Genomic DNA, 12,379 nt, shown 5'->3' on the forward strand with positions numbered 1-12,379 from the left:
CTCCTATCTTCCTACAAGCATGCACACATTCAAGCATCAAGCTTCCATGAAAGCTTCAAATCAATCCATGTACTCAAAAATGAAATACTAAAAGCATGCATAAGAGTAAAATGATTAGAGAAGAGGATGAGAAAAACTCATGACATTGCTAATGATTCAATGAAGAGATTAACCTCATACAATGATGTAGATGGGGTGAGAGAAGAGTCTTCACCTCTATGGAGAAGAGGGAGAGTAGGTCTCTCAAAGGAGCTCTTACATGAACTAAGCCCAAAGTGTACCTAAGCTCTCAAATGAGCCACCTTTTATACAAAAATTCTAGGACTCCCATAAGTCCCCATGTGGGATTATTATCAAACCCTCTCCCACATTCATCTACAAAGTGGAACTCTTTACAAGAGCCCTAAGTATCTTTTTTTTGTTGCATCCTCGGCATCCTTGTATTGATCTTCATTTGCATGCAACAGCTTCCCAGACAACATGCGGCCCCCAAACAGAAAAGTCCGCTCGGAAAGGTATTGTGCTCCTCTTCCATGTCTGCTGCATGCACATATCCTTCTTACACATCTCCTCCATTGGCTTTTGTTTGCACATTGTTTCCATGTCAATGCATGCTCCCCTTGAAACTAATGTTTGCTTGTTCTTTTATTGACAGTGTCATCTGAGTACCTCGAGCTCTCCTGTTTTTGCTACTCATCAGCAGAGCTGAGTTGCATGCTGAGTACGGCTTGAGCATGGAGGGCAAGCTGCCCAAAGACCTTACTGTGGAGGATTTGCCACCTGAGGAGTGACTGACTGTCTTCAAAGTTCCCAAAAAGAAGAAGACAAAGGTCTTCCTGCATATGGTGCAGGATCACCTATACGACACTTGCCGTCTTTTGTATCAGAAAGTGTACCAGGCTGCCCCCTCTAATGGGGAACTAATGACAAAGTTTGCTAGGGGGTTTGCCTTTGAGAACTGTGCAGCTACTAAAGCTCAACCCGAAAGTCACAAGATTGCATGGGCTGTGGTGGGTGGTATGGTCTTGGAGAATGTGAAGGCTCAACGGGGAGGTTTGAATCGCAAAGTGAGCAAGTTCATGTCCGATTACAGTGTTTCTGTCTTATATGGACAAACAGAGCATGTTGTTGACTCCTACGCCTTGAGAGTGTCTAATCACCCTGCAAAACCGACTGAGGTTGCATCCCAGCCCCTATACAAAGAATGGTTAGGTAGAATTGCTGAAGATCTTGATGGGCAGGCCCATATTGCTGAAGCGAAGGTTGGTTCTGCTAAATTGGTCTTAGCAGAGAAGAGGGATTTGTGGCTACGCAACGAAGGCACCTATTCGGCCTATGCCCGAATTATAGTAGAGATGGAGAGACTTAGAGTAGACATGGAGATATTAAAAGCATCTCCCCTAGAAAATGAAGCTCTCATTCTGAAGAAGGAAGCTGAGATAGGAGTGCTGGAGAGGGTGGTCTCAGTGGCTTCTGGTGCTGTGACATTTGCTCTACAGAGATGAAGGAGGAGGTGTCCACTATGCACGTACTTTTGAAAACTCGGGCATTTTTCTATCCTTTAAGTAGTGGTCCAAGCACTTGCAAGTGATTCAAGCACTTGAAAGTGGTGTAGCATTTACACCACTTGCAAGTGCTTGTTTCACTTGCATCACTTGTAAGTGCTTAGAGGTCATCGAGTTCATAGACCACTCGTAAGTATTCGGACCACTTGCAAGTGCTGTGACCACTTGCAAGTGTTATACCACTGTAAGTGCGTACATCACTAGCAAGTGCATAGAAATCATGCAAGTTCTTAGAAGTTTAACAAGTGCTTAGACCACTTGAAGGTACTAAGACCACTTGCAAGTGGTCATACCTTTTGCAAGTGGTCATACCACTTGCAAGTGCTAAGGCCACTTGTAAGTGTTCATGCCTTTTGTAAGTTCTAAGACCACTTGCAAGTGTTCATACCACTTGCAAGTGCCTAGACCACTAGCGAAGTTCAAGACCACTTGCAAGTGTTTATACCGCTTTCAAGTGCTCATACCACTTGCAAGTGCTTAAAACACTAGCGAAGTTCAAGACCACTTTGCAAGTGTTCATACCGCTTTCAAGTGCTCATACCACTTGCAAGTGCTTAAAACACTAGCAAAAGCACAAAGCACATACAATTTCTAAGACCTTTAACAGGTGCTTAGAACACTTGGAAGAGTCGCTTGCAAGTGGTTGCATCATTTGCAAGTGCTTAGACCACTTTTAAGTGCTTAGACCACTTTTAAGTGCTTAAACCACTCACTGGCACTGCACAGAGACCACTGAGACAGGTGCTCAAACCACTTATAAATGCTTGAAAGTTCTGATGGCTGGTTGTTTTTCATTATGTGCAGGCTTTGGTTGAGGAAATGGAGCATGTGTCATGTAAGCTGAGGAGACAGGCCTCCTTCGTGAAGGAGGCATGCACTTTCTTGAAGAGAGAGGGGAGAGCCCTTCTAGTGCCTACCTCGCCTGCCAAGTCTGTCCTAGGTGCTGACACTGTCCTCATTGGTGGATCTTGTGTGGCCTGTGGCTAGCTGCTGTCAAGCAAACATGTGGCCGGCGTTTATTATTTGCCATGTGCCCACAAGTACCACCCCTTTTGCTTTTCCATTGTCTGTGCGACTGAGCCCAAGTGCATTGTTCCAGACTGTTCGTGGGAGATACCACTTGTAGCAAGATGTTGGGCACTTGGGAATGCATATGAGGAGTCCATAGGTAAGGCATGCCCCTTTCATAAGACAGGATTCATGCTACTTTTGATATGTACAGTAATTGTCTGTTATGTCTCAGGTGAGCCAGAGGCTGGGCGAGGGGGTGGACCCAGCCGCTTCCACCTTGTCCATGCATGATGTGGATGCCCCCTTCGACCTAGACGCCTTGATGATGAAATACAAAAACTTTGAGGGTTGTAGTATGTCTACTGAAAAAACTGATGTGCTTGGTGATGGAGGCATCCTGTGGGAGACACCTTGGTTCTGAGATCACACAAGGTAATTTTGGTTGCTGTAACATGTTATCCTCAGACATGATTATCCATTACTGACTCCCCTTAGGACACGTTGCTCACGGGGTCAGTACCAAGCGGCACAAGTCTCTGTGGGCCCTGTCTCTTGGTACTCACCCCCTTTGCGGTGCGGTCATTTTTCTCACGGGGTTAGTAACAAGCGATGCGAGTCTCATTGGCAGGCCCTGTCTCTTGGTACTCACCCCCTTTGCGGTGCGGTCATTTTTCTCACGGGGTTAGTAACAAGCGATGCGAGTCTCATTGGCAGGCCCTATTTTGCTTGGTACCCCCTTGCGGTCACTTTTCTCATGGGGTCAGTACCAAGCGATAGGAGGCTCATGGGCATCGTACTCGCCCCATATCACTTGGTACTGACTTCCCTTGGGACACGTTGCCCATGGTTAGTACCAAGTGACACGAGTCACATTGGCATCCTGTAGGCCCCATATTGCTTGGTATTGACCATATTTTGTGGTCATTTTTCTTGCGGGATCAGTACCAGGGGTTAGTACCAATCGATAGGAGGTTTGTTGGCATCTTGATGGCCCCATATTGCTGATAGAAGGCTTGTGGCCATTTCGCTTGGTATTGACCCGTTGCGTCATTTTGCTCACAAGGTCAGTACCAATTGATAAGAGGCTCGTTTGGCATCTTGTTGGCCCCATATCGCTTAGTACTGACTCCCCTTTTGGTCATGTTACTCACGGACTATACAATAAGATCTTGTTAGCGGGGTTAGTACCAAGTGATTAGCTACTCACGGGCTCACAGGGGTCACTCATAAATATCTCAGGGAGGTCACTCATAAATATGTAAGCGTAGCACGTGGGTTCAACAAAAAGGGTTTTTAAATTCCTTTTTTAATACATTTTGTACATACAGAAGGGTAACATTTAAAGGGGATATTTACAGATTGAATAGAAAAAGGGTGTGTTTTATTCATGAAAAAATTACAGATAAGGGGTTTTTAATTTAGGCCTTGAACACACGTGATATAGAGAGTTTACATATTATGAACCCCTCGAGCTCGCGGGCATCCCACTAGTCTGTTATCGCTTGGTACTAACTCCGGTGTACCAAGCGAATTGGTTGAACGCTAGAAACAAGTGAAAGATCTACAGAGTCACTGCACGTGCAAGATAGGAAGAGAAGACATCAAGCCCACACGGCAGTTCTGTAAGAGCTTCGATAGATTGAGTGAAGTATGCAACTTGCAATAGGCAGGCTACCATTTCAAAGGCTTGCACATGATATTTGTGAACACTAGAGTATTGGCATTGTGATGGCAAGCATTTGTAGTTTTGTGTCTCCACAAGAAATTACTAGACTGGTTGATTGAGTTTTTTGAAGATGCATATTTCCTCGCTGCCCATGCCCATAGGCTTACAATAATGCCTAGGGATTTCGATACACTTCGTAGATTGAGATACCGATATGACCAATTATTCGCACCTGTTTCTATTAGTGATCGTCGCATGCTGGATATCCGACGCACTCTCAATGTTGTTGGATCGTGGGGGCTAAGAGTATGCAAAGTCTAAATGTAGGGATCTTGTGTTTGTTATAGCCTTGACATTCCATGCCCCATCTCTATCTATATCACCCACCTTTATCTCGCAAAAGAGTCCACGTTAACGTATCGAGCTTGTGATGCATGTGGACTCAGCTCTAGTGGTGGTGAGCATTTCTTGCAAAAACGTTATGACATCACCTACACATTAGATCTTAGCACCATTAGGCTTGAGTAGTTCATGAGTTAGTGCTCTCGTCACTACAGTCCCTGCACTGTCGTGCTCTCCCTTTCCATGACTAGAGCCAAAGAAATTCCAAGTCATTTGTAACCTTGTGATGGCAGTGTACCTTGAAACAAAGTAGAAAAGCCTTTTTGCTTTGAATTGAGACGAAGCACCATCAGACCAAACCCAATGACGTTAATGCCCAATTATAATGTAGCATGAAACAATGTTGCACAAAATGGGTATCATGCTTCTTATCATGTAAGATAAAAAAGTGTATTGTTTTGACGTGGATGTCACTAGCAATGTGAAAGTATGTAATATGTACAAATGTGGACACTTGGCTTGAATACCAGTGCATTGACTGTATCTCATTTTGCTCCTTAAAAGAGTAATTCTGAGCAAGTCTACAACAGATATTACCAGATCTTCGAGAAAATTGGACAAGCATTCTTTGTATTGTTCAGCTTGCCACTTGTACACAAAATTATGTTTGATAAACTTTTCGAGCTGATTCCTTGTGTATTAACTCTTTCCTCTTCTTTGTCTTGCCATCATCAGTGGTTTCACATTCTATGTCCTGAAAGATCTACACACGGTGACAAGTCGACCAACATATGTAGATTCAGTTGGACAAAATGCTATGTTTCGAGGATCGCAGATAGTATAACTCTCCATCAGACACTTCAAAGCATGAAAAATTGTACCTTCAAATTCGGGACATAGGATTAACTCCCATGCGCTTGTGATCAGAGTACATTAGAGGAGACTTTGCTCCTAAGCTAGTATGATAGCAATGTTTAATCGAAAGCTGTCTTTTCCCTATCACTAGTGTTAGTTGTATACAGATATCATTCCACAACCGGTATCATATTGGTTTGGGACAGGTATGATACTGGTGAAAGTATGTTAAGCTTGTTTTTTCTATAGCCTAAGTATCTTACTAGTTTAACACCAATCTCTTACTGGTTTTACACCGATTTTCTTGGTTTTGTTTATTGCCGCCCTAAGTTGAAAACCATTTAGACCCATGCCCTGCCTTGTGAGGGAGGACGATTTCTTTTTATGTGCTAGATTTTCTAGTCCTAAACTTCCCCAAGTAGTCCAAGAGCTAAAGGTTGACTGACTGAAAATCTGACAGTCAGACATAATACACATAGACACATGATAAAAGAAGGAAACAACACACATACAAGGATGATAGAATCATAGAAGAGTAGAGAATTTGACATTTGTTTGTATGCCAGTTGAAAACATCTAAACTAGTATTTGGCATCATCATATAAAGCATTTGAATCTATACTGAAGGAATATGTAATGTATAAAAGCACACCAAATCAGCACGGGTTGTTGTTGTTACTTGAGATTGATCGAGAAGGTGTGTTGGATACTTAACATAAGATTTTCTACCAAGGCACTTGCGACATACATCCTTTTTGCTGGGTGAAACACGAGTATGGCTTAACCAAAAAGTGAAAACAAGCTCTTTCACCTCATCTCACTGATTATGCCTACTACATGGGCTTGCCAATGGCATGAAGATAATGGCAAAATACCATCAACAAAGGTTTGCAAACACTCTCTAGCTGCATAGAAATTACGTCTGTGTATGTTCAACTGCCTTGAAGCATCTGCAATATTAAGAGAGGATGTATTTGTGCTGGCGCCATTCATAAGAATCATTGGAATAAACCTTTTAAGAAATAGCTCCTCAGAGTTTCTAGACACTTTCATTGCTTCAAGTGTATTTCGTATGCCCTCTATTAGACTTGTCTAGTTCCATAGTGGAAAATTGCTAGAAATTTCCTTCATGGAGGGATGTTGGAGAACCTGAGATAATATATCAAACCTGGTCTTCTCGTCTAGACCCTTGGTCCGCTGATTAAAGTACTGAACAACGTCGTTGCGTATTTTATTTTTTGACGGTTCTGCTCGTTTACATCATGACTTGCATTGTGCTCATGTTCTTCTTGTAGCTTAGACTCCATCCTTGCACGTTGTTCTTGCTTCCTCTTTGCATTGACAGAAAACTTTACATATGACTCGCAACTGTCTACCCAGTCTAAACTTCTACATCTGCCTCTAAAAGCTTGGGAATCTATGATGGGTGAAAGGTCCATGCGTATATGTGTGTGTCGGTGAAACAACAGTAAGGGACCCGCAATAGGAGGAGAGAGAGAGAGAGAGAGAGAGAGAGAGAGAGAGAAAGAGAGAGAGAGGTAAACAACAAGGCGACAATGATGCAGGTTTAGGGTATAGAGGAGATGGAAAGAGATAGAGTGGATAAGTGAAAGAGAGAGAGAGAGAGAGAGAGAGAGAGAGAGAGAGAGAGAGATGTGGGAGAGGTGGTGAAATGAGTACACTACGAGCTGCTTGTAACTGTTTTTTTGTTTTAAGGCTTTTCAAACGTTCAAAATGTGGGAGAAAATGACTTTCTCAAATGTCTAAAAACCAGTTTAAAAGCTATGTCCAGGACATAGGTTTCAAGTCTAGCTTACCATGCATCCACCCTACTATATTATAAGTAGATATGTATGTATGTATGTATAGATAACTATTCATATGTATGTATGTATATATATGACTTGATATTTTTTGTGTTATAACAATGAAAGGAAGGTCTAGAAAGAACGCAAAAGCTATTGCTCTTGGAAGATACTGGATGATTGAACTACTTGAGTTGTGATACATTCATGTAGAAGAAGATGAGGATGTCAAAGGAAGAGTGGTTGGAGGAAGGACTATGCTAGGGAAGCGGAGCTGGAAGGGCCTCATCATCTCATAGTCCTCATGATCACCAGTATGGCAGTGCCAAAGGTATCCAGGACCGATGGTGGGATCAAAAGGGAAATCAGAGGATCCATCTTTGGAAGCAAATCGGAGGAGGAGGCGAGTAACATTGCCAGGCCAGGCGATAATGGTGTCCTTCCAGCCTTGGCCGTAGCCATTCTCAGGGACTCGAGGATAGTCAGTAAAGCAGCTTGCAGGATCGGGATAGGGCAAGTCAAAAGCGCAAGTTCCATTCTCGTAGCCTGTAACGGAGAAGGACTGCTGGTTGAGGATTTGAAATGAGACGAGGTGGATATGCATGTTATGGGCATCAAGGCTAAGGTTGATAAGCTCCCAGATCTCGGTGCTTCCGACGACGGGGAATTGGGTGACAGGATCAGACCAAGAACGATTGTCTAGTAAGAGATGATTTGGCTCACCATGCACGCCTTGGAAAGACCTCATAGTGAGGCTCCTTGTGAGGTTAACTGGAAGCTGAAGAGCCATGGGAGGCGGAGGAGGGAAAGGGATGTGTGTTTGCGAAGGAAACAAGCCATCTGTGGTGCCTTCTTTAAAGTCGACAATGAACTTCATCACATGGAACGTACCGTTTGTTGAGTAAGCAAGCTTGCCAACGGGGAAAGGAGCCGGAGCGGTGTTGATGACTAAGATTTCCGCTCCGTCTTCCAAAGAGGAGAAGTCGATTAAGACGTCTAATCTCTCACCGGGAGAGAAGAGAAGGCAGGTGAGGCGCCTGCTTTCGGGAAGTAAGCCGCCGTCGGTGCCGATTTGTAAGAAGGAGAGCGTGGGATTGCTCAAGGTGAGCTCCAAGAACCTGGCGTTGCAGCCGTTGAGGAGGTGGAAGCGGTACTGCTGCGGAAGCACGCGCAGGAAGGGGACCACTTTCCCATTCACAAGCATGGTATCGCCGTACTCGGCGCACCATTTGGTAGTGTTGCTCACGTTTACATAGAGAGGGAAATTGAGCGAGCCATTGGGAAAAAAGCGCCAGTCCCTTATGAGAAGTGGCATCCCCAAGGGCATTTGTTGTTGCTGCTTCTCACTAGTGCTTTTATATTTGATCATGGACTCTCTCAAGATGTAGAAGCCCATCAAACCGGCCATCAAGTTGAGGCGTGTAATGCCTTGAGTGTGGTCATGATACCAAAGCATGGATGGGCGTTGGGCATTGGCATACGTGTAGTCTCGTTTCTCGTAAGCTGGCCCTGTCTCGTTAAATGGAGTGTACCAAGCATCCGGATTGCCATCTGATGAGCTCTCCACCTCACCTCCATGCAAATGAGTCACCATAGGCACACCACCTCTACTTGGGTTTGCCCACGGTATCGCATTATCTGTTCCCAAGAAGTGGGATGCATCTGGAATGTGATTCTCCCACCTAACATACGCAGGAACCTCCACCTCCCCCTGCATATGTAGAACATTCAAGTCATTAAAAGTGTTGTAAATATGTCCTTACAAAAAATATCAAAACCTACAAACTAGACTTGTTAAAGTTAATAAATAGATTGTTCAAGTCATTAGAAGTGTTGTAAATATGTCCTTACAAAAAATTATTGAAAACTACAAAGTAGGTTTGTTAATAAATAGAAAAAACACCCTATTACAAGTATCTAGTTGTATGTTTTAAAAGCACGGATGATGAAGTGACAAGAGAAAATGCCTTTTTGGATGGTGAATTCAAACCACGTCCCTTCAAAAATTAGGTATCCGAGCATGCCACACTACTAGTTTATCCCCATTACATGTAGGTAATATTCTTGTAAAGGACATACCCATCTTCAATGGTTACAACAACCATAATGGTTCTTTCCTAGATTTCACAACAAGAAATAAAGAAACGCAAGTTTGTCATTAAGAGATATGTTAGTTGTGGCACACCAAAAAGGCCTACCTAAGTTGTGGTACATCAAAAATGTGTACCCTAGTAGCACTTATAATGTTTAGTTGTGGTACACCAAAATCATGTTCCTAGCTTAGTTGTGGTACACGAAAAACGCATACACTAATAGCACTTATAATCTTTTTAAGATCATGGGATTGTGGTATATTTCTTTAAGACCTAGTTGTGGCACACCAAAAGAGTGTATACTAGTAGCACTTTTAATCTTTTTGAGACCATGGGATCGTGGTATACTTCTTTAATGTGTGGTACATCAAAAGCAAATACATTAATGGCACTTTTAATCTTTTTAAGATCATGGGGTTGCCGTATATTTCTTAAACCTTCTTTTCTTTGGGAAGGTGGATTTGTGCACGTTGTGTGTGGATTTGTGCATGCTACACGACGGACAACCCACATTTCTAAAATGCTCTTATGAACATAGACAAGGTGCAACATTTTTGGAACATAGCTTTAACCATTTGACTAATGTTTCTTTGTTTATTAGGATCATACCATTTGTTTTGTTCATCTAGTTGTTAATGTTATACTTTTTACTAATAGGCTGCCAAAACATTTCTTTGTTTGGCAAGAACTAATTAACCACCCCATTTTCCATGGATGCTTTGGTTTTCGTGTGAATTTCAAAGGTTCCAAGATGTACACATATTTGCAAACAAAACAAGTTGTATCTTTTCACAATCTTCAAATAGCATGGTACTATATACGCTCTCTCTTCACACAAAATATGAATCTAGCTAAGCCATCCCTAATATGGAGGGTGATGATAGCATTAATGTGCTTGAGAACCGCCCCATGGGGTTGTGCACTCCTATGCGGCGGTAGTACCCTTACGAGCAGTCGGGCCTTGTTAGGTTGCCAAAGCTGTGAGGAGGAGAGTCGGTATGGATGGGCATGTCCTCATACAAGGGTGGTGAAGAAGAGTGTAGCCCACGCAAGAGGAGGGCGCGGGCAGTGCTCTTACTCTCTCTCTTTCTCGATCGCTCAATAGAGAAGATGAGCCCACCCTTGTCCCATCTCTCCATCCCTCCCTCTCTCTCATATTTTAGGTCTATGCCGAAAGCACCCTCTCTCATAGGTCTAGGTCTACGCTAGAAGGGGGGAGAAGCAGGAGGATGAGATCTATGCTGGAAGCGCTCTCGCGCTCTCTCTCTCTCTCTCTCTCTCTCTCACTGGTCTAGGTCTATGCTGTAGGTGAGAAGAAGGTGAGTAGGAGCAAGAATGGGGAGGAGGAGGCGAGGGAGAGTAGGAGCAAGGAGGGGGAGGAGCAAGAAGAAGGTGAGCAAGTGGAGAGAGCAACATTTTCTGTGTGCAAAGGTGAACGCACACGTTAATTGGATTTTAATGAACAATAATAAGTATGTGGAGCTCTGTGTGGTGACGACCAGACGATTTTTTTTAAAATAAAACAGCCAAGAATGTTAATTGGTGATAAACGGCGTGAATTACCAGCAAAGTAGGTCCTGGGTAGGTGGCTGTGGCCTGGCTTATTCCATATGCGTAGAGCGTGGTGTTGGGAAGATCGCGATGCAGCTTCTGCGGCAAAAGTGTGTTTTATTTTTTTTGTTAGTGTTTGATTAATAACGAGATCTGAAGCGAGTCGATTACATGTGAATGACTACCCGTGACAGATCAAAGTGATAATTAGAGTAATTCTGAGTAATCAAGCGTGTGATTATTGCCTGCGTGATTTTGAAGGCGCCCAAGGTAAGGTGGCGGGAAGGGGAGAGGTGAATGAGAGGTGGGAACGTGAGGGCGTCGACGAAGCTGGGCAAGGTTGGTGTGGGCGCTTCGCAGACGGAGAGATGAACAGCGCTTGCATAATTAGTGATTAACAAGGAGATTAAAATGGAACAGCAGGACGAAGATGATAATGTTGTTGTTGCCATGATAGCCAGTAACCTAGTGCGCCTACTTGGCGTGCTAATTACAAGTTTATACTACCTACAAGTTCACGTGATGCCCATGGCGTCAAACGTGCAATCGGCAGGCCGCACCAACATGATTTCGAACGTTTTCGAAGCCAGCAGCCTTCATAATTTCTCTCTAATAGTATTTTATTAAGTGGTCGGTTTTAGTTATAAAAAAAGTAACTACCTCAAGCTTCGTTTCACACAACCGAGTGTTCACATTTAACCGGGGATTTTGTCCTCACACTTCTTAAATCATAGAATGGCATGGAATGTCACTCTCTCTAGGTGGAGTCCACGCTCTCCAGATTCTTATGACAAGCAAATAGTCCTTATTTCTAGTGGGCAACTTGTGCTTTGCACGTCTTTTGAGACTCCAAATTTAAATTCTACTCAAACCTCTTCCTCCCTTTTTCGAACCTGTCACATGTAAGCTTTGTGAAACTCTTCCTTAAGATAATATAGAAATGTGCAACATGTCACTTCCATCATTAGTTCATATCTCTCTTTGCTTGGTGGGATTCACTTATAAAAAATGTGTATCTTTGGGATAAATTTATAAAAATGTACTTAAGGTTTTTTTAGATAGAAAAAATTATGAAAGTGTGATTAAATACTCAAGATTCACTGACAATGGATCTTACATACCCCATATATATGTGTTCTATAGAGTAAACTTCCTAAGTCTTTATGTGTATGTGTACAAAGTCAGATATGCAAGTGCAATATGCATTGATAAATGTGCTCTTTATTAAAACATAAATAAATAAAACAAAGCACAATGTTTTGGTGGTCAATGTGACTGTGTAATCAAATACTATCAAGGTGCATTATGCATTGATAAATGTGCTCTTTATTAAAACACAAATAAATAAAACAAGCACAATGTTTTGGTGGTCAATATGACTTTTAAGAGTGCTACATTTTTTAAAATATTAATGTGACTTTGTGATCAAATACAATCAAGTAGTTTAGATATATAAGTGTTTGTCTAATATATAAGACTTAAACACTAACC

The 12,379-nt window shown here is 42.7% G+C and overlaps 1 protein-coding gene across 1 annotated transcript; it reads right to left on the minus strand.

Annotated features, from left to right (window-relative positions):
* Positions 1-7,386: 7,386 nt before the first annotated feature.
* LOC147613906 (multicopper oxidase LPR1-like) lies at positions 7,387-11,448 on the minus strand. The gene is made up of 3 exons (XM_086781913.1): positions 11,134-11,448; positions 10,901-10,987; positions 7,387-8,955 (listed from the first exon to the last, which is right to left on the minus strand). Exons 1-3 carry the CDS (start codon positions 11,338-11,340, stop codon positions 7,450-7,452), a joined length of 1,800 nt encoding a protein of 599 aa, XP_086638039.1. The 5' UTR covers positions 11,341-11,448; the 3' UTR covers positions 7,387-7,449.
* Between the last annotated feature and the right edge of the window lie 931 nt (positions 11,449-12,379).

This window comes from Cibotium barometz, chromosome 43, assembly GCF_041138505.1.
Source record: "Cibotium barometz isolate CiBa-2024 chromosome 43, ASM4113850v1, whole genome shotgun sequence".
NCBI classification, from domain to species: domain Eukaryota; kingdom Viridiplantae; phylum Streptophyta; class Polypodiopsida; order Cyatheales; family Cibotiaceae; genus Cibotium; species Cibotium barometz.

Coding starts and splice junctions, on each gene's coding strand:
- LOC147613906 (XM_086781913.1), bottom strand. CDS start 11,340: ATGGCAACAACAACATTATCATCTTCGTCCTGCTGTTCCATTTTAATC. Junction 10,988..11,133: donor GCGCCTTCAAAATCACGCAG/GCAATAATCACA, acceptor CTTTTGCCGCAG/AAGCTGCATCGCGATCTTCC. Junction 8,956..10,900: donor ACCCAGGACCTACTTTGCTG/GTAATTCACGCC, acceptor CTACATATGCAG/GGGGAGGTGGAGGTTCCTGC.